This window comes from Neofelis nebulosa, chromosome 17 (genome assembly GCF_028018385.1).
Source record: "Neofelis nebulosa isolate mNeoNeb1 chromosome 17, mNeoNeb1.pri, whole genome shotgun sequence".
Taxonomy (NCBI): Eukaryota; Metazoa; Chordata; class Mammalia; order Carnivora; family Felidae; genus Neofelis; species Neofelis nebulosa.
Genome location: NC_080798.1, coordinates 5,226,269 through 5,249,192, shown reverse-complemented (window position 1 = coordinate 5,249,192; position 22,924 = coordinate 5,226,269). Strand labels below are relative to the sequence as shown.

The following is a 22,924-nucleotide window of genomic DNA, read 5'->3' as shown; positions in this document are numbered from 1 at the left end:
AGGGGTCGTCTGGGTGGCTGAGGCGGCTGAGCATCTGACTTTTGATTTATGCTCAGGTCAGTATCTCACTCCTGAGTTCAAGCCCCAAGTCCAGCTCCACATTGAGGATGGAGCCTGGTTGGAATTGTTTCTCTGTCTCCCTGCCCCACCCCCACTTGTGTTCTCTCTCTCAAGGAAATAAACATTATTTTTTTAATATGAGATAAAGGTAACTGTCCTCACTCCATGGTTTACTCTCTTGTTCAGCTGCTTAGAAGTACGTCAGGGATTAAGCTCAAATTGGGCCAATCCAAGCTCTTCCTCAGGGTAGTCATGTCCTTTTGTGGGATACTTTTTGTTTCCACCACAGGACACAATGGCATGGAGTGTTTTGTCTTAAGTAAAAGATAAGATAGAAAAAAGAGGTTAGGTAAAGTGTGGGTTTAAGGTCAGTGGGTATAAGCAGGCAAGCAGTGAAGGTCAGGTCTGGGGTTCTAGCTAGTGACATTAACTCCCTCTTGCATCTTAGGTACCATTATGACCTCAGCCTATGGCCACTAGGTAACTATGGTATTTATTGCAGGGTTGCTGACATTCAGGGATGTGGCCATAGAATTCTCTCAGGAGGAATGGGGATGCCTGAACCATAGTCAGTGGGAATTGTACAGGGATGTGATGTTAAAGAACTATGGACACCTCCTCTTCTTGGGTGAGGATAACTCCTTCCAGACTTCCCAACAACACTTGGAGTTTTGTTCCTTCTTTTGAAGACTGTCTCTTGGAAGCTTCCTCTTTGCATGAGTGGGATTCAGATGCCTGCAGTCAGGGAAAAAAGTAGGGGTTTGTAGATGTAGAGAAAAATCTTCATGTTTCCTATTCAGCTTTAGCTTCCCCTTCCTTAGGGTAACATCATCATTTCTGTAGATTAATGGCAATTCTTTTTTTTTTATATGAAATTTATTGTCAAATTGGTTTCCATACAACACCCAGTGCTCATACCAAAAGGGATACCCTCAATACCCATCACCCACCCTCCCCTCCCACCCCCATCAACCCTCAGTTTCTTCTCAGTTTTTAACAGTCTCTTATGCTTTGGCTCTCTCCCACTCTAACCTCCTTTTTTTCTTTTTTTTTCCCTTCCCCTCCCCCATGGGTTTCTGTTAAGTTTCTCAGGATCCACATAAGAGTGAAACCATATGGTATCTGTCTTTCTCTGTATGGCTTATTTCACTTAGCGTCACACTCTCCACTTCCATCCACGTTGCTACAAAAGGCCATATTTCATTCTTTCTCATTGTCACGTAGTATTCCATTGTGTATATAAACCACGTTTTCTTTATCCATTCATCAGTTGATGGACATTTAGGCTCTTTCCATTTGGCTATTGTTGAGAGTGCTGCTATAAACATTGGGGCACAAGTGCCCCTATGCATCAGTACTCCTGTATCCCTTGGATAAATTCCTAGCAGTGCTATTGCTGGGTCATAGGGTAGGTCTATTTTTAATTTCTGAGGAACCTCCACACTGCTTTCCAGAGCGGCTGCACCAATTTGCATTCCCACCAACAGTGCAAGAGGGTTCCCGTCTCTCCACATCCTCGCCAGCATCTATAGTCTCCTGATTTGTTCATTTTGGCCACTCTGACTGGTGTGAGGTGATATCTGAGTGTGGTTTTGATTTGTATTTCCCTGATGAGGAGCGACGTTGAACATCTTTTCATGTGCCTGTTGGCCATCTGGATGTCTTCTTTAGAGAAGTGTCTATTCATGTTTTCTGCCCATTTCTTCACTGGGTTATTTGTTTTTCGGGTGTGGAGTTTGGTGAGCTCTTTATAGATTTTGGATACTAGCCCTTTGTCTGATATGTCATTTGCAAATATCTTTTCCCATTCCATTGGGTGCCTTTTAGTTTTGTTGGTTGTTTCCTTTGCTTTGCAGAAGCTTTTTATCTTCATAAGTTCCCAGTAATTCACTTTTGCTTTTAATTCCCTTGCCTTTGGGGATGTGTCAAGTAAGAAATTGCTACGGCTGAGGTCAGAGAGGTCTTTTCCTGCTTTCTCCTCTAGGGTTTTGATGGTTTCCTGTCTCACATTCAGGTCCTTTATCCATTGTGAGTTTATTTTTGTGAATGGTGTGAGAAAGTGGTCTAGTTTCAACCTTCTGCATGTTGCTGTCCAGTTCTCCCAGCACCATTTGTTAAAGAGACTGTCTTTTTTCCATGGGATGTTCTTTCCTGCTTCGTCAAAGATGAGTTGGCCATACGTTTGTGGGTCTAGTTCTGGGGTTTCTATTCTATTCCATTGGTCTATGTGTCTGTTTTTGTGCCAATACCATGCTGTCTTGATGATTACAGCTTTGTAGTAGAGGCTAAAGTCTGGGATTGTGATGCCTCCTGCTTTGGTCTTCTTCTTCAAAATTACTTTGGCTATTCGGGGCCTTTTGTGGTTCCATATGAATTTTAGGATTGCTTGTTCTAGTTTCGAGAAGAATGCTGGTGCAATTTTGATTGGGATTGCATTGAATGTGTAGATAGCTTTGGGTAGTATTGACATTTTGACAATATTTATTCTTCCAATCCATGAGCAGGGAATGTCTTTCCATTTCTTTATATCTTCTTCAATTACCTTCATAAGCTTTCTATAGTTTTCAGCGTACAGATCTTTTACATCTTTGGTTAGATTTATTCCTAGGTATTTTATGCTTCTTGGTGCAATTGTGAATGGGATCAGTTTCTTTATTTGTCTTTCTGTTGCTTCATGGTTAGTGTATAAGAATGCAACTGATTTCTGTACATTGATTTTGTATCCTGCAACTTTGCTGAATTCATGTATCAGTTCTAGCAGACTTTTGGTGGAATCTATCGGATTTTTCATGTATAATATCATGTCATCTGCAAAAAGTGAAAGCTTGACTTCATCTTTGCCAATTTTGATGCCTTTGATTTCCTGTTGTTGTCTAATTGCTGATGCTAGAACTTCCAGCACTATGTTAAACAACAGCAGTGAGAGTGGACATCCCTGTCGTGTTCCTGATCTCAGGGAAAAAGCTCTCAGTTTTTCCCCATTGAGGATGATGTTAGCTGTGGGCTTTTCATAAATGGCTTTTATGATCTTTAAGTATGTTCCTTCTATCCCGACTTTTTCTAGGGTTTTTATTAAGAAAAGGTGCTGGATTTTGTCAAAGGCCTTTTCTGCATCGATTGACATGATCATATGGTTCTTCTCTTTTTTTTTTTTTATTAATGTGATGTATCACGTTGATTGATTTGCGAATGTTGAACCAGCCCTGCATCCCAGGAATGAATCCCACTTGATCATGGTGAATAATTCTTTTTATATGCTGTTGAATTCGATTTGCTAGTATCTTATTGAGAATTTTTGCATCCATATTCATCAGGGATATTGGCCTGTAGTTCTCTTTTAAAAAAATTTTTTTTTCAACGTTTATTTTATTTTTTGGGACAGAGAGAGACAGAGCATGAACGGGGGAGGGACAGAGAGAGAGGGAGACACAGAATCAGAAACAGGCTCCAGGCTCTGAGCCATCAGCCCAGAGCCTGACGCGGGGCTCGAACTCACGGACCGCGAGATCGTGACCTGGCTGAAGTCGGACACTTAACCGACTGCGCCACCCAGGCGCCCCTGTAGTTCTCTTTTTTTACTGGGTCTCTGTCTGGTTTAGGAATCAAAGTAATGCTGGCTTCATAGAATGAGTCTGGAAGTTTTCCTTCCCTTTCTAATTTTGGAATAGCTTGAGAAGGATAGGTATTATCTCTGCTTTAAACATCTGGTAGAACTCCCCTGGGAAGCCATCTGGTCCTGGACTCTTATTTGTTGGGAGATTTTTGATAACCAATTCAATTTCTTCGCTGGTTATGGGTCTGTTCAAGCTTTCTGTTTCCTCCTGATTGAGTTTTGGAAGAGTATGGGTGTTTAGGAATTTGTCCATTTCTTCCAGGTTGTCCAATTTGTTGGCATATAATTTTTCATAGTATTCCCTGATAATTGTTTGTATCTCTGAGGGATTGGTTGTAATAATTCCATTTTCATTCATGATTTTATCTATTTGGGTCATCTCCCTTTTCTTTTTGAGAAGCCTGGCTAGAGGTTTGTCAATTTTGTTTATTTTTTCAAAAAACCAACTCTTGGTTTCGTTGATCTGCTCTACAGTTTTTTTAGATTCTATATTGTTTATATCTGCTCTGATCTTTATTATTTCTCTTCTTCTGCTGGGTTTAGGCTGCCTTTGCTGTTCTGCTTCTAGCTCCTTTAGGTGTGCTGTTGTATTTTGTATTTGGGATTTGTTTCTTTTTTTTTTTTTTTTTTTAAATTTTTTTTTCAACATTTTTTATTTATTTTTGGGACAGAGAGAGACAGAGCATGAACGAGGGAGGGGCAGAGAGAGAGGGAGACACAGAATCGGAAACAGGCTCCAGGCTCCGAGCCATCGGCCCAGAGCCTGACGCGGGGCTCGAACTCACGGACCGCGAGATCGTGACCTGGCCGAAGTCGGACGCTTAACCGACTGCGCCACCCAGGCGCCCCTGGGATTTGTTTCTTGAGATAGGCCTGAATTGCAATGTATTTTCCTCTCAGGACTGCCTCGCTGCATCCCAAAGCGTTTGGATTGTTGTATTTTCATTTTCGTTTGTTTCCATATATTTTTTAATTTCTTCTCTAATTGCCTGGTTGACCCACTCATTCGTTAGTAGGGTGTTCTTTAACCTCCATGCTTTTGGAGGTTTTCCAGACTTTTTGCTGTGGTTGGTTTCAAGCTTCGTAGCATTGTGGTCTGAAAGTATGCATGGTATAATTTCAATTCTTGTAAACTTATGAAGGGCTGTTTTGTGACCCAGTATATGATCTATCTTGGAGAATGTTCCATGTGCACTTGAGAAGAAAGTATATTCTGTTGCTTTGGGATGCAGAGTTCTAAATATATCTGTCAAGTCCATCTGATCCAATGTATCATTCAGGGCCCTTGTTTCTTTATTGACCGTGTGTCTAGATGATCTATCCATTTCTGTAAGTGGGGTGTTAAAGTCCCCTGCAATGACCACATTCTTATCAATAAGGTTGCTTATGTTTATGAGTAATTGTTTTATATATTTGGGGGCTCCGGTATTCGGCACATAGACATTTATAATTGTTAGCTCTTCCTGATGGATAGACCCTGTAATTATTATATAATGCCCTTCTTCATCTCTTGTTACAGCCTTTAATTTAAAGTCTAGTTTGTCTGATATAAGTATGGCTACTCCAGCTTTCTTGTGGCTTCCAGTAGCATGATAAATAGTTCTCCATCCCCTCACTCTCAATCTGAAGGTGTCATCCGATCTAAAATGAGTCTCTTGTAGACAGCAAATAGATGGGTCTTGTTTTTTTATCCATTCTGATAGCCTATGTCTTTTGGTTGGCGCATTTAATCCATTTACATTCAGTGTTATTATAGAAAGATACGGGTTTAGAGTCATTGTGATGTCTGTATGTTTTATGCTTGTAGTGATGTCTCTGGTACTTTGTCTCACAGGATCCCCCTTAGGATCTCTTGTAGGGCTGGTTTAGTGGTGACGAATTCCTTCAGTTTTTGTTTGTTTGGGAAGACCTTTATCTCTCCTTCGATTCTAAATGACAGACTTGCTGGATAAAGGATTCTCGGCTGCATATTTTTTCTGTTCATCACATTGAAGATTTCCGGCCATTTCTTTCTGGCCTGCCAAGTTTCAGTGGAGAGATCCGTCACGAGTCTTATAGGTCTCCCTTTATATGTGAGGGCATGTGTATCCCTTGCTGCTTTCAGAATTTTCTCTTTATCCTTGTATTTTGCCAGTTTCACTATGATATGTCATGCAGAAGATCGATTCAAGTTACGTCTGAAGGGAGTTCTCTGTGCCTCTTGGATTTCAATGCCTTTTTCCTTCCCCAGTTCAGGGAAGTTTTCAGCTATAATTTCTTCAAGTACCCCTTCAGCACCTTTCCCTCTCTCTTCCTCCTCTGGGATACCAATTATGCGTATATTATTTCTTTTTAGTGTATCACTTAGTTCTCTAATTTTCCCCTCATACTCCTGGATTTTTTTATCTCTCTTTCTCTCAGCTTCCTCTTTTTCCATAACTTTATCTTCTAGTTCACCTATTCTCTCCTCTGCCTCTTCAGTCTGAGCCGTCGTCGTTTCCATTTTGTTTTGCATTTCGTTTAAACCGCTTTTCAGCTCCTCGTGACTGTTCCTTAGTCCCTTGATCTCTGTAGCAAGAGATTCTCTGCTGTCCTCTATACTGTTTTCAAGCCCAGCGATAAATTTAATGACTATTATTCTAAATTCACTTTGTTATATTATTTAAATCCTTTTTGATCAGTTCATTAACTGTTGTTATTTCCTGGAGATTCTTCTGAGGGGAATTCTTCCATTTGGTCATTTTGGATAGTCCCTGGAGTGGTGAGGACCTGCAGGGCACTTCCCCCGTGCTGTGGTGTATAACTGGAGTTGGTGGGCGGGGCCGCAGTCCGACCTGATGTCTGCCCCCAGCCCACCGCTGGGGTCACAGTCAGACTGGTGTGTGCCTTCTCTTCCCCTCTCCTAGGGGCGGGATTCACTGTGGGGTGGCGTGGCCCGTCTGGTCTACTTGCACACTGCCAGGCTTGTGGTGCTGGGGATCTGGCGTATTAGCTGGGGTGGGTAGGCAAGGTGCACGGGGGCAGGAGGGGCAGGCTTAGCTCGCTTCTCCTTAGGTGATCCGCTTCAGGAGGGGCCCTGTGGCAGCGGGAGGGAGTCAGATCCGCTGCCGGAGGTTTGGCTCCGCAGAAGCACAGAGTTGGGTGTTTGCGTGGAGCGAGCAAGTTCTCTGGCAGGAACTGGTTCCCTTTGGGATTTTGGCTGGGGGATGGGCGGGGGAGATGGCGCTGGCGAGCGCCTTTGTTCCCAGCCAAGCTGAGCTCTGTTGTCCGGGGGCTCAGCAACTCTCCCTCCCTTTGTCCTCCAGCCTTCCCGCTTTCTGAGCAGAGTTGTTAACTTATGACCTCCCAGACGCTAAGTCGCGCTTGCTGTCGGAACACAGTCCGTCCGGCCCCTCCGCTTTTGCCAGCCAGACTCAGAGGCTCTGTTTGGATTAATGGCAGTTCTAAAAAAAAAAAATGTTTTAAGTTTATTTTGAGAAAGAGCAGAGAGAGGGGTAGAGGGAATCCTAGGCAGGCTCCATGCTGTAAGCATAGAGCCCCATGCTGGGCTCAAACTCAGGAACCATGAGATCATGACTTGAACAGAAACCATGTGTCAGATGCATAACCGACCAAACCACCCAGGCGCTGCACTTAGTGGCAATCTAAACACTGAGTGGGGGGCGCCTGGGTGGCTCAGTCAGTTGGGCTTCCGACTTCGGCTCAGGTCATGATTTCACGGTCCGTGAGTTCGAGCCCCGCGTTGGGCTCTGTGCTGACAGCTCAGAGCCTGGAGCCTGTTTCAGATTCTGTGTCTCCCTCTCTCTCTGACCTTCCCCCATTCATGCTCTGTCTCTCTCTGTCTCAAAAATGAATAAACGTTAAAAAAATTAAAAAAAAAAATAAATAAACACTGAGTGGAATCAAGTGGTATTTCTCACATTTTAAATACCAGTTTCTACTCCTTTATGTAGTGGTAGTACTAGGAAGTGGAGGTCAAGATCTGAACATCAGAAATCCCTCCTGCATGTTCTAAAGGGGTTGTTGGGCAACAGCATTTGGGAAATCACTGTCTAGAATTATACAATGTTCTTTATTTTCTCCTGAACACAATAATGGATTGAAAGTTAGAATCTCCATCAATACTCATATTCCTTTATTAAAAACAAAAATATTTATTTCTTTTGAGAGAGAGCACAAGCAGGAAAGGAGCAGAGAGAAAGAGAATCCCAAACAGGCTCCTCACTGTCAGCAAAGAGCCCAACTTAGTCTTGATGAGATCCTGAGATCCTGAGACCAGGAGACCATGACCCAAGCTTAGATCAAGGGTCAGATGCTAAACCGACTGAGCCATTCATTTGTCTCAAATGTTCCTTTTTTTCTAATAAACAGGTCATATTGTGTCAAAACTAGACCTGGTCATCATTTTGGAACAAAAGAAGGAGTCTTGGAATGTGAAGCAAAAAGAGAGAGTAGCCACTCATCTGGGTAGGTGGTAATGAATGAAGCAGATGACAGAGGTGAGATCCAAATGTAAAGTAGGAAGATGGAACTTAAAATGTCACTTGAGTAGTTCTCCTTGAATGGAAATTAGTAACATAATACTGACATAACACATAATATAATACAAATTTGTAACATAATACATTTTTAATGTATTTTCAGTGTTTATTCATACAATTTTTTAAAAATTTTTTTAACGTTTATTTATTTTTGAGACAGAGAGAGACAGAGCATGAACAGGGGAGGGGCAGAGAAAGAGGGAGACACAGAACCCGAAACAGGCTCCAGGCTCTGAGCCGTCAGCACAGAGCCCAATGCGGGGCTTGAACTCACGGACAGTGATATCATGACCTGAGCCAAAGTCAGAGTCGGACGCTTAACAGACGGAGCCACCCAGGGCCCCCTATTCATAAAATTTTTAATTAGAGCATTTTATAGTTGATTTTACTGAATATTCTTTACTTTTATTGTCACTGGAAGCATGCCAAGAAATCAAAATGCTTGCTTTTCATGGTTACGCAGTTTAAAATTACAGTAATATAGAAGGTTTCCTTTTAAAAATTCATCTTATGTAGTATTTTGGGGTTAATTGTTATTCTGATTTTATAATCCCATAACAATGTGGTTCCTTTTGGTGGGAACTTTCACAACATTAGTTGTAATTAAATCTCTGCCTGTGAATTTTGTTACAGGCTGACAATTTTCATCTCACTACATTTTAAGACAGGATGAGTTTAACTCAAATGTAAATCAACTTTATGCCCTTCACCCATAAAATTATGCATTTGCCTGAATAAATACCACCCATGCATAATTTGAGACACATGTTTTTCATTTCTTTCCTGGTTAGTGTTCAGTTTACATCATATCATGTCTAGATGAGTTGCATCTAGTTATTGGTGAATTTATGTTTTCTCTGCATGAGAGAAACCCTTTTTGTGAATTGAGAGTAATATTTAAACATTTTATATAACTGTATCAAGTTTAGATATTATATTTTATCCTTAATTCTGGTATTATACCCATGGCATGATTTGACACCATTCTCATTAGCTTTTGTGTCCTCTGTATATATTTTCATTGTGGTTACCCAAGAGACTACTTAAAACATCTTAAACTAACAAACCATTGTGAACTGATAGCGTCCATTACATGCAAAATTCTTCTACTTATCTCCACCCGTGTACCCACTTGACAAATATGACTAATTCTATTCTTTATGTTGTATACTTTATTACCTAGATTAATGATCTTTATGCTTTTATTTAAAAAAATGCTAGCAGAAATGAAGTGACATGTGCTACCCAATTACAACACTAAAGATATCTGTAATTGTGTAACTCTTTACATTTAGCAGAGAGCATATGTTGTCGTATGGTTTCATTTACCATTTAGAATCCTTTGATTTCAACTAAAAGGACTTCCTTGAACATTTCTATAGGAGAGGTCTACTGGTAAACCTGGGCATGGTTTCACTTGGGAAAGACTTCATTTCTACATCCATGAAAATTACTTTTGCCAGGTAGAGTATTCTTGGTGGATATTTTTGATCTTTCGGTACTTGAATACATTGTCCCATGTACTTCCTCCTATCAGGTTTACTGAGAATCCCACTCATAATCTTAAAAGAGCTCTCTTGTAGAAGATGAGCTGCTTTTGTCATGGTGTTTAACAATTCATCATTTATCATCATGACTTTTGATAGGTTAATTAAAGTGTGTCACTGTGTTCATATCTTGACACATATCCTTTGAATTTACTGAGCTTGTTGGTCTCTTCTTTCCACATACATGGGAACCACAAGCCTTTAGTTCTTCATATGATTTCTTTCTCCTCTCCTCTCCGTATGGGGAATGAGACTTGTTGGTGACCCATGAGTCCCTAGACTCTGTTCTTTTCCACATTTTTCTTTGGTTCTCTTAGTAGTTAATTTAAAACAAGGGGTCTTAAGGTTGTCTGGTTCTTTCTTCTGCTTGATCAAGTCTGTTGCTGTCCCATTAGTGTATTTTTAAATTCAGTAATTGTATTCCTCAGATCCTAATTTTGGGTTGTTGTTTTGTCTCTTTGGATTTTCATTTTGGTCATGTATAGTTTTCTGATATTATTTCATTACCTACCTCTTTTTTCTTCTTCCTACATGAGCATCTTTAGGATACATTTTTTTTTGTTTGTTTAAGATTTTATTTTTAACTCATCTCTACATGCAATGTGGGGATATAACTCAGAACCCTGAGATCAAGAATCACACCCTGCACTGACTTAACCAGCCAGGTGCCTCATTTATGATTATTTTTTTGACATCTTTGTCAGACAATTAGTAGTTCCTTATTAATTTAGGGTCAGTTTTGAAGATGCACTTTATTACTCTGATTGCAATGCATTTTACATTTTCTTTGTATACTTTGTGATCTCTCGATTTGGGAATTAAAAAAAATCCTCTGGGCATGGGCTTATGAAGTTGCTTTGTAGAGGGAAACACAAATAATAGTAATTCTGGCATCTGTCACACATTTTGGCCATTTGTAATGTCTGAGTTTTTTAAATTTCCCAGTTTGAGAAAATGTAGTTACTTGAGAATGTATGACACCTTCCTTTTTCTGATTGCTTTCACCTCTGTACCTTCTGTTGTTTGAACAGATAGTCACATTTTATCTGAGCAGCTACCATGGTGCATCCAGTGGGTCCTCTCATTCCTTCAGCTTTGTATGTCCTGCATGATAAACGAGTTCTTCACGCAGCTGAAAATAAGCCAGATCATTATTCAGGTCACTTATGGTTTCTCTCCTTAGAGGAGGTAAGAGTTTTCTCACGGTCTTTCCACAGAGTGCCAGAGAGGGTGAACAGCAGTTGTGGGCAAGTTTCACCAATGTTCATTGTCTCTTTGATGTGGCTCTTCTCCATTTTTACTTTTCTGGGTATGCTGTGTTCTCCTAACCAGCTTCTGGAGCATTCCAAAGGTAATTTGGTCCACTTTGATTTCATGGAAGAGCAAAGTGCTGGTATTTCCTATTTCTCCATTCTGCTGATGTCCTGTGATGGGAACTAATTTTTTACATTAGCATTTTAATGTATGTTTGTGTGAGTTTAGTGAGTGGGAAAACTTCTTTTATATTTTGTAGTTGTGTCTCTCCATAACACCCTATGCTTGTTGGCAATGATTGGCAAAAGAAGATTCATTCCCTACACCTAATTTGGGTAGATCTGGAGGCTGTGGCTCTGAGTATTTACACTTAGACAGTGGTAAGGGTAGAAAGGATGTTATGATGGTTATAACAAAAGTGGCCAAATCACCACAATGAAATCCTTACTGTCAGGAGAGATCAATAATATAAAAACTTGGCGGGGGGGGGGGGCAACATTAAGTCAGTTATATTTTCGCAACACTGTCTTTGAATGAAAGGATCCAAATCCATTTTTGAAACATCTATATTCTCTGAAAGGACATTCGGAAGTTCTGGAAAGTCACCTAGTCCATGCTAAAAGTAATCATTCAAACCACTTCATATAGAACATTGGTTTAATCATTCACTGAAACATTTATGAAGGTTAGATATTTAACAATGAAGATAATTCTGAATGGGATGGATTTAACAAGTCTTTTTTGAAGGGTTCTTGATTCCTTCCACCAACACATCATCACTTTTTGTTCCAAAGTCTTTTAATTTTGACAGACATGGTTAGATATTTATTTTAAACATGAGTATTATGTGATACTATTGAACAATTTGAAACAAGTTTCATGTGTTGTTAGGAAAATCTTCAGTGAGTAGTCGATCTTCCATAATTACCAAAGATTTTATAATGGAAACAGAGTTTACCAATTCAACGAATCTGGGAAAAAATGTTAATCCCAACACCAGAGAATCAGTCTTAAAGTAATAAGGATGGGAAAGTCTTTTATGAAAGTTCAAATATTAGTATACATCATTGTATCCTTGTTGGAAAGAAAACCTAGAAATGTAGTAACTGTCGCAAAACTTTTAACTTGTCTTCAAAATTTGCTCAACAGCAGAGATTTTATAATGGGAAGAATGCTTTTACAAATAAAATGTGGCAAAGATGCTAACTACCACACAAAACTTAACAAACATAAGTTTATAAATAGCTGGGAGAAGGCTACAAATGTAAAATAAAATGTGACAAAGCCTTTAAGCAGAATTATAAAGTTTGTGAACATCAGAGAGTACTGGAGAAAACCTTAAAATGTAAGGACTGTGTGCACCTGGGTGGCTCACTTGGTTGAACTTCTCACATAAGCTCAGGTGACAGTCTCACAATTTGTGAGCTCAAGTCCCACATCAGGCTTTGTGTTGTCAGTGCAGAGCCTACTTCAGATCTTCTGTCTCCCTCCTACCCACCTCTGTCCATCTCCTGCTCTTGCTCTCACTCTCAAAAATAAACATTTACAAAATAAAATATAAAGAAATGTAATGAATGTGGCATACCATTTAACTCATAATCAAAACTATTCAACAGAAGATAGCAAATCCTGGGGTGGTACCTTACAAAAGTGAAGAATATTGGCAAAGTCTTTATGGAAAGCATACTGGATAGAAACCCTAGAAATGTAAAAAAAAAAAAAAAATGATGGCAGACCTTTGTTTTTAAAATACACTTGAGTACAAAATACAGTCTTGCCTTTTCTTGTAGATAGAGGGAGAGGGGCAGAGGGAGAAAAAGAGAAAATCCTAAGCAGGCTCCATGCTCAATGCAGAGGTCCATGTGGGGTTCAATCCCATGGCCATAGGATCGTGACCAAGCCAAAATCAAGAGTCAGACACTCGACTAACTGAGCACCTCAGGCACCCCCTAAAATAGTCTTTATAAAGGATAAAAACAGACAGATGTAAACAATCAGCAAACTATGTAGTAGAAAGCTATATCTATATAAAATCTGAATTCACAGCAGAAAGCATAAGTAAATACTAGTTTTCAGACATGATTCAAAATCAGAGTATTTATTACATAGAAGAATGAAAACTTAAAACACTCAGATCAATTATACATTAGCCTTGGACAATGCAATTGTTAGGGGCACTAACCCCTTCACAATTAAAAATCCGTGTGTAATGTCTGAGTCTGCAAAACTTAAAACCATACCTACTTTTATATGGAAATAGTATATTGTTGACTAGAAGACTTACCTAGAATATTAAGTCAATTATCACATTCTTTGTATGCTATCTGTATTATATATGATATTTTTATAATAAAATAAGCTTGAGAATAGAAAATACTAAGAAAATCAAACCAAAGAGGAAACATGTTTTCAGTACTATATTATATATATATATATATATATATATATATATATATATATATATGAATAAGTGGACCCACAGTGTTCAAACCCATGTTATTCAATGGTCAGCTGTATTTTTTTAATGTTTGTTTATTTTGAGAGGAAGGGATGGGCAGAGAATCCTAAGCCTTCTCTGCACTGTCAGCACAGAGCCTGAAGCATAGCTCAATTTCACAACCTGAGATCATGACCTGAGCTGAAACCGAGAGACCCTTAACTGACTGAGCCACCCAGGGGCCCTGGCAACTGTGTTTGTTAATATGCATGAAAGTATTAAGGAGGGGATGGATGTCTGGAGAGGGATAGTTATTATCAGTGTGTCTCTCGTTTTTTTGTTTTGTTTTTTTTTTACTATAAGAGTATTTGCAATAGGCATATTAATAATTTTACTCTTAAATCATCTCATGCTATGGCTTTATTTGTGTGCATGCAAAGTGATTTGATTGTTGATGTCTCACACATAGGCTCTTATACGATGTGGCATTCATACCTACTTTTTGATGGAAGATTCAAGAGGCTGTCATGTACAATGTATGAAGAAAGTCTACCTGAAGATGCTGTTTGTTGTTGATGTACAAAAGTGATGTAAGTCAGCATGAAGTAAGTGTTCAGGGCATCATTCTTTGCATTAAAGTAAGACAGAGATATGGTCTAATTTTAAATAGTTTTGCCACTTGCTGTTTGAGAAGACACTAGCAATTCATTAAAATCTGGATGTATTTTCATAATAGCCATTCATAGAAGAACGTTTGTTACAGGGTTGACATAAAGAAATTTTCATAGATACTTGAGGAAAGTATAGCTAACTTTCCCATAAGAGCACAAGATATTGTAAATCCACATTTACTCAATAATTAGCCTCAGTGTGAAAAACATGGGAAGTACAAGTCACAGATCATTATATCAGGAATAAGAATGGTTCTTGAATGCTTGTGATGGGTATTTTGACCAAGGATCCTACAGTGATCTTGCAGTGGTTTGTTTAGTGAGTTTTTGAACTTATTATTTTAATAAATAACAGTGAATGGATTTTACTGTGTGATCAGTGATCTGTAATAGATGAACTATTGTCCTACACCAACCTTAGCTGGCCCCACCTTCATCAAGGCTGCAGGTAAACAGATAGTAACACAAAACACACTTGACTCTTGAATCTCACGGCCTTGAACTGTGTGTCCACTTACAGTCAGATGTATTTACAGTATAGTATTATATTTTATCTTCCTTCTGATGTTCTTAGCATCTTCTTTTGTTGAGCTTATTTTATTGCAGGAATACCATATTTAACACCTATAAAATAAAATATATATTAATTGACTCTTTGATAAGGTTTCTTGTCAACAATAGACTATTAAAATGAATTGTTAGGGAGTCAAAGTTATACATGGATTTCAACAGCATGGGAGGTGGGTACACAGGTGGGTACACCTGGGTATACAGGTGGGTACACAGGGTCACCTGTGCTTGTTAAATCAGTGGAATGAAGCATTAAATGAGCTTTGCCTGTTCCTCTTCTACTTACTAGATCAATAATGTTTTTATAGAAAGATACTGTGCTATAGGCACTATGAGAAAGAGGAATATCATCTTTGAGAGAAAAAAAAATGGGACAGGATATCAATCAGCATGAGGACTAGGGCTTCTATTAAAACTCCCAGTCCATCTGTTTTGCAGTGGAGAAATCCCACAATGTTTCAGGAACGCTGGAGAATATCATTAAATTAGGAAAGGACACCAAAAGGAGATCATAGTTTTCCAAGCATTGTACATCAGGTAATCTCTCATGTCAGGATCTCTGGCCCAAGCTTTTGTGATTGAGCTGATAAGAATTCAAAGAGGAGCTTCTGAAAGTCTCTGATCACTCATGAAAGACAAAGCTCAAATACATTATTATAGTTAAAAGATATGGGTGCTATATTGGGCTCAGTAATTGAATAAAACAGATGCTATCCATTTATTTTATCTTATTTTATTATTTTATTTTACATTTTATTTTGAGAGAGAGAGAAGACAAGTGGGAGAGGGCCAGAAAGAGGAAGAGAGAGAATCCCAAGCAGGTTCCATGCTGTCAGTGCAGAGCCTGATGCAGCGCTCGAACACATGAACTGTGAGATCCAGACCTGAGCAGAAATCAAGAGTTGGACACGTAAGTGACTGATTCACCCAGATGCCCCTACCTTTATATTTAGATTATGATTTACATACTTAATCTGGACATTTATTTCAATGCAGTTATTATGCCCTTTGAAAATCATTAGGCACTTGACACCAACGTGATCCATTATAGTAGGTTCAAGAACTTCATTTTCTCTCTGCCACATCCCTCTACCATAAGGTTAATAGTTTTTTTCTCATTTAATATTAAGTACCTTAGGAGGATTTACTACAAGAGGATATTCATTCTAGAAACTCCGTTCCATGTTTTCACTTTGTTTTGAGTCTGCCTTGGAAAATGAGGGCTCTCTCCTGTTTTTGTTGAAGATAGTGGTGTTTGAAGTGGAGATTGTATTTCAGTCAGGGCTCAGTCCTACAAGTTTCCATTTTATTTCACACTCCTATCACAGACACAATCTTCATTATCACTGCTCTGTTGTTTCAGAGAAAGAAAACATGCACCATATATGTTCCACTGCCTTCAAATTGTAAAATATAATTCAGTACAAAAGATATGAGACAAAAACTTTAAGTGTTATAGGAGACTCACAAATAGCTATTTTGGTTAAATAGGGTATGTGCTTGTCTCTGCGGTGTGTTTGCAAGACACTATAACTTTCTTTTACAAATAGATTTCTAAATTTTATGCCCCTGAAAACATTTCTTAGTTTCCATGCCAATGAAAAAATTTTTACTCTATTACCTCTATTCTTTTTTATTCAATATGTAATTTTCATATTTTATATTGTATATTCACTTCTTTTAGTTGATCAGTTGTGTGGTGTAAATGTGTTTGCATTACCATGTCAGTTTGAAGCCTGCTGTGAACCTTCTTTTAGGGTTGCCTTTGTATAGTAGTCTGTGTGTTCCTCTTAGATGAATTCAAAGTCAGACTTGCTGGGGTAAAACTTAAGCTCTACTATTTCTCAAGTTTTGCCAAGATTTTATTAAAAGATGAAGAACAATTCTGTTCTCATAGGTTAGTGTAGACTCATGGGTGAATTTATGAAAAACTGTTAGAATGGTCTGTAGTGTGTAGTAAATGTTCAGTAAGAATTGTTGTTTCTGTTCTTCATGTTAGAAGTTGTAATTTTTTAATGTTTATTCATTTGTGAGAGAGAGAGAGAGAGAGAGAGAATGAATGAATATGAATGAGCAGGGAAGGGGGGGGGGAGAGAAAGAGACCCAGAATCTGAAGCAGGCTCCAGACTCTGAGCTGTCAGCACAGAGCCTGATATGTGGCTCAAAACCACAAACCCTAGGATCATGACCTGAGCTGAAGTTGGACCCTTAACCAACTGAGCCACCAGGCACTCCTCCATTTTATCACCCATTTTTTAAAAGTATTGATCCTTTTTGGGGCGCCTGGGTGGCGCAGTCGGTTAAGTGTCCGACTTCAGCCAGGTCACGATCTCGCGGTCTGTGAGTTCGAGCCCCGCGTCAGGCTCTGGGCTGATGGCTCAGAGCCTGGAGCCTGTTTCCGATTCTGTGTCTCCCTCTCTCTCTGCCCCTCCCCCGTTCATGCTCTGTCTCTCTCTGCCCCAAAAATAAATAAAAAACGTTGAAAAAAAAATTTAAAAAAAAAGTATTGATCCTTTTTAATGTTTATTTAGTTTGCAAGTGGCTGAGGGTAGACAGAGAGGGAGAAAGAGAATTCAAGCAGGCTTCATGCTCAGCCCAGAACCTGATTTGGGACTTAATCTCATGACCATGAGATCATGACCTGAGCTGAGATCAAGAGAGGGACACTTAACTGAGTCACACAGGCTCCCCAAAAGTATGGCTTCTGAACTGAAGATGTTGACATCCATTGAAGCTAATGAGAAATGTGAAAAACTCAGACCTCACCCAGAAATCCCAATCAAAATATGAATTTTAACAAGAGTTTTAGTTCATTGCCATACACATTAGCATTAGAGACATACATGTGTAGCTTTCAATGGAAAGAACACTTTCCATTGTTCTATGCCTGTCTTTACGTCTGTAATACATTATTTGATAACTGTGGCTTCCTAGTATGTTTTAAATCAGGAAGTGTGGTGCTACCAATGTACTTTTTTTTTTTCATGAATATTCTCATTATGTGATATCCCGTTAATCAATATGAATGTTAGGATGGGTATTGATCTTTCTGCCTAAGATGTCATTGGGATTTTGATAGAGATTGCATTAAATATATAACATTGAGTAGTATTGACAGCTCAGTAGTGATTTTTTTGGGGGGCAGGTGGGGGGAGAGACACAGAGTCTGAAGCAGGGTCCAGGCTCTGATGTGTCAACACAGAGTCTCAACAAAGAACCTGAACAGAACTTGAACCCGCAAACCATGAGATCATTACCTGAGGCAAAGTCAGACACTTAACCAAGTAAACCAGCAGGCACTCCAGTAGCTCAGTAGTGTTAAGTGTTCCTATGCAGGAACATGGATATGGTTCCACTTATTTTTCTTTCAATCCTGCACAATATTTTATAGTTTTCATCACAGTAGCTGTGACCTCTATCAAGGTGATAAACCATATACACTTTATTCTTTGTAATGCTATTGTAAATCTATCTTTATTTTGGGATTGTTGTTTGTTGCATAGAAACAGTTAATTTTTAAGTCTTGGGTTTGTATTTCCAACTTTGTAAAATTTGTGTGAGTTTTAACAGGTTTTTTAAAGCAAGGATTCTTCAGAAAAGAGGACGATGGAGGCGATATGGGAGGACCCTAGGCTTATCACATCCCAAAACACAACTAGGTGACTGTCAAATCATCATTAATATCCCAAAAAGAAACCTGAAGATTGACAGAGGAACTACCCAACTAATGAGAGAGAACTAGCACGTCAAAGACTGTAGGCAGTTCAGAGACATGGCTTAGAGAGAAACAGATTGTACTGCTATGGAGGGCAGGGAACTGAGGTTGCAGAGAAAGAGAAGCACAAGGAGGCTATTTCCCCCAAAGCCAGTGGCTTGGGAAACAAGAGGAGTTGAACTTTTTGAGTTCTTTGAACCAGCATGGCTTAATGCCTAGAGTTTTAAAGGTGAGCTGTAGATAGGAGGGCACTGCACTGCTCCTGGAGAGAAGGCAGGCATACAATCTGTGTGTGTGTTTTTGGGGGGGGGGGGGGGCAGATAGGTTAGAAACAGTGATCTGAAGATCACTGGGGGTCACACAAGGGTGAGATTATTCACTGTTCTATGAGCACTTCCCTCAATGGCAGCATTCACTGAGATGTCTGAGAACAAAGGAGCTGAGTGGCACCATTTTTCCCCCACCCTACATCACGAACACAGAGCTACCTGAGTGAAGTAGCTCAATGGGGAGACTGGTTCTCTAAGTTGCTTACACCAAGTCCTACCACCCTGTGCTGTGGTTGCAGTGTCCTTCTCAGTGAAGCTTGCCTCAGGCCCAGCAAGGTCAGCCCCTCTCCAGGAGACTTGCATAAGCCCCTGACCATACCATGTCTCCTGAGCAGACAGTTCTGCAGGGCCTCAGTGCTGGTGGAGTTGGTGTCAGGTCTGATTTCACAAAGAGACCTCAGCACACTTAGTGAACACTAACCACATTCAGGCCAGGCACAAAACACTGTCCACAGCAGGCAAGGAGAGCATCTGCAGATCAGTGGTCTGCAGTGAGGAGAAAAATGCAATAAACAAGATTAGAAATTGACCTAATGCAATGAACAGTCTGGAGGAAGCAGAGGAATAAATTAGTGACCTAGAAGACAAAATAGAAAAATTTTGTACCATGAAAATAGACTTAGGAACTCAATGACTCCATCAAAATTAATGACATTCTTATTATAGGAGCTCCAGAGTAAGAAAAGGAACAGAAATTTAAGAAATAATAGAAAACATCCTTATTCTGGGGAAGTAAACAGACATCCACATACAGGAGGCACAGAGTAAGCAAAAAGCAGGCTGCCATGGAGACATATTTGAATTAAATTTGCAAAATATGGTGACATAGAAAAAAATCTTAAAAGCAAAAGAAAAGCAGTCTTTACTTGCAAGGGAAGACAAGAACCATATGGCTAGGTAGAGATTTCTCAATAGAAACTTGGGAAGCAAGAAAGGAATGACATAATATTTTCAATGGGCTAAATGGGAAAAATATGCAGCTGCGAACTCTATCTAACAAGGCTATCATTCAGAATGGAAGGAGAGATAAAGAGATTCCCAGATAAGCAAAATCTAAAGGAATTCATCCCCACTGAAACAGCTCTGCAAGAACTGTTAAAGGGACTTTTTGAGTGCAATGAAAACACCAAAAGTGACAAAGACTAGAGAGGATCAGAAAAAAATCTCCAGAAATATTGACACAAGTAATAAAATGGCAATAAGCCCATATCTATCAATAATTACTTTGAATGAAAAAAGTACTATACATTTCCATCAAAACACATAGGGTGTCTGAATGGACTTAAAAAATCCAGACCCATGTATATGCTGCCGAGGAGAGACTCAATTTAGACCTGAAGACACTTACAGATTGAAAAGGTGAGAGAAACATTTATCATGCAAATGGAGGTCAGAAGAAAGAGTAACAATAATTATGATGGACAAACTGGACATTTTTGTTCTTGTGTTTATACTGCTTTGCTATCAGGGTAATGTTGCCCTCATAGAATGATTTTGAACATCTTCCCTCTATTCCAGTACTTGTAAGATTTGGATGAAGATCATTATTTATCTTTGTGTGTGTGTGTTTGTATGTGCGTGTGTTAGGATTGACCAATGAAGGCATGTGGTCTTGGGCTTTTTTGTGCTGGGAGGTTTTTATTCCAAATTCAACTTTCATTCTTGTAGTCTAAGAAGAGTTCCTGTTTCTTGGGTTTAAGATTCATATTTCAATCTTGGTAACGTAAGCATTTTATCTATTTTTTCCCTAAGTTATCTGATTAGTTTATAGTAATCTGTTATCACATGATATACTGTTGGGGGTATTGTGTCATTTTTTTCTTCCATTTTTCATTTGGATTTTTAGTTTTCTTTCCTGTTTTCTTAGTTAACTCATTGCCTATTATGCTTATTTTCAAAACTGGTCATCACTTTCAATGTTATTTGTTTATTCTATTTTATTTGTCACTTATTTATTATTTTCCTTGTTATTTCCTTCCTCTACTAAATTTTACCTATAGTTTTTTATTTTCTCTAGTTCGTTGTGATGTAATGTTACAAAAACAAAAGTGAGGGGCTCCTGGGTGGCTCAGTCAGTTTTGTGTCTATTGATTTTAGCTCAGGTTATGATCTCATTGTTCATGAGTTCAAGCCCTAAGTCAGGCTCTGTGCTGCCAGTGTAAAGCCTTCCTGGGATTCTCGGTCTCGCTCTCTCTCTCTCTGCCCCTACTCTGCTCTTTCTCTCCACCTCTTACTCTCTCAAACATTGAAACAAAAGAAAAATGTTGAAATTAACAACTTGATTCAAGCATTGATAGAATAAAAATTTGAAAATGGAGTGTCTACTAGATAAAATTAGCAGAAATAGTAATACAAGTGATGACCAAAACAAAGCAAAAACATAAAAAATATAACAATAAGGATTCTGTAGGAGTTCTATAGATCAATCATCTGTAAACAGAAATCATTTTGTTTTTTCTCTTCTGTTTTTGATGCCTATAATGTATTTTTTTTCTTGCCTAATTGTTCTGAATAGGCTATCCAGTGCTATGTTGAATGGAAGTAGTGAAGTCACTTCATTACCTTGTTTCTGATCATACAGGAGAAGCTTCTAGTGTTTTATTATTGAATATGTGAGATTTCAGCTTTCCAACATTCATGGCCTTTATTAAGTTGCTGTTGTTTCCTTCTATTCCTGCTTTATTGAATGTTTTTAATCACGAAATTGTATCCAATATGCTCACTTCCTGTTGTGCATTGATTAATACGATCATGCCATTTTTGATCTTCATTCTGTTAAGGCACAGGCTTACACTCATAGTTTTCCATATATTGAAAGACCCTTGAATTTCAAGAAGATTTCCTACTTGCTAATGATTTAAAATATTAATTTTTAAAATTTAATTTGCTTTGTTCTATTGTGGACTTTCCATGAATATTTCCCACAGGTAGTAGTTTGTACTCTTCTTTACTTGTGATGTCTTCCTTTGCTTTGATAACCTACTAATGCTGGGGTCACAGACAGTGTGTTCTTAATCTCCCTTCTTTTTCCTTCTTGGAAATGTTTGAAGAGATTTGAAGTACTTTCTCATAATTACTTGTTCAATCTACCTAGTAGTTAAAGATCAGTTGAGATTTTTGAAAATATTTCTTCATGAGAGAGTCTAGGTAGGTTCTATGTTTTTGACATTTATACCCATTTTTCACTATCTGTTTCTTGGTATGTAATTCTCTATTGTTACCTCTTCTAATTATTTTTATTTCTATGATATCAGTTATACTGTGTCTGCCTTCACTTCTGATTGTAATTGGTCTCTCATTATTTAGTTAATGGTTTGCCAATTTTGTTCATTTGTTCTGAAAATGAACTCTATTGTTGATATTTTCCTGGTTTTGCTATATCCAATATTGTTCATTTTCGTTTTATGTTTAAATTTCCTTCCTTGTGGTATTTTGGGCTCCTGTTGTATTCCTGAGTATGTGAGGTATAAGAAAATGATTTGTGCTATACCACGACAATACCACAGCATTATCTATTAGGCTATGTGGTCACTAAGTTGTGTGCAAGATTATGTGTCTATGGAGGAATAATGTCCTGATGATTGCTTCTCAGCCACCTTGCTGACATTCTGATTTTAAGGTTGTATATTAGAAGTTGTCAGCACATCCTCTGAGAATAAGAAGTAGAATGATTTTACTTTTCTGTTATTTGGTATCTTTCAGCTGTATCTTCACATGGCACCCTGAACTTCCTGCCCTCAAGACTGTCTTATCATCAATGAATGAATACTGGAGAGAAACCTTACAAATTCAAAGAATGTGGTAAAACTTTATGGCTTATCACTAAACGAACATAGGAGAATCCATTCTGGGGGAAAAACTTACCAAACTAAAGAATGTGGTAAGGCTTTTAACAGTCACTCAAACCATATTCAACATAAAAGAATTCATATTAAAGAGAAACCTTATAAATGTAAAGAATGTGGCAAGGCCTTTGTCCACCACTCAAACTTTAATCGACATCACAGAATTCATATGGGAGAGAAACCTTATAAATGTGTACAGTGTGGTAAGTTTTGTTGTTTTTTTTTAAAGTTTATTTATTTTTGCAGAGAGAGAGGGAGACACAGAATCTGAAACAAGCTCCAGGCTCTGAGCTGTCAGCACAGAGCCCGATATGGGGCTCGAACTGGTGGACAGTGAGATCATGACCTGAGCTGAAGTTGGAT

At 38.7% G+C, this 22,924-nt stretch overlaps 1 protein-coding gene across 1 annotated transcript; it reads left to right on the top strand.

The window, feature by feature from the left end:
* Positions 1 to 546: 546 nt before the first annotated feature.
* On the top strand, positions 547 to 22,528 carry LOC131500122 (KRAB domain-containing protein 5-like). Its single transcript, XM_058708873.1, has 6 exons — positions 547 to 688; positions 8,024 to 8,151; positions 10,772 to 10,928; positions 13,901 to 14,036; positions 15,440 to 15,582; positions 22,419 to 22,528. Exons 1-2 carry the CDS (start codon positions 547 to 549, stop codon positions 8,128 to 8,130), a joined length of 249 nt encoding a protein of 82 aa, XP_058564856.1. The 3' UTR covers positions 8,131 to 8,151; positions 10,772 to 10,928; positions 13,901 to 14,036; positions 15,440 to 15,582; positions 22,419 to 22,528.
* The last annotated feature ends 396 nt before the right edge of the window (positions 22,529 to 22,924 follow it).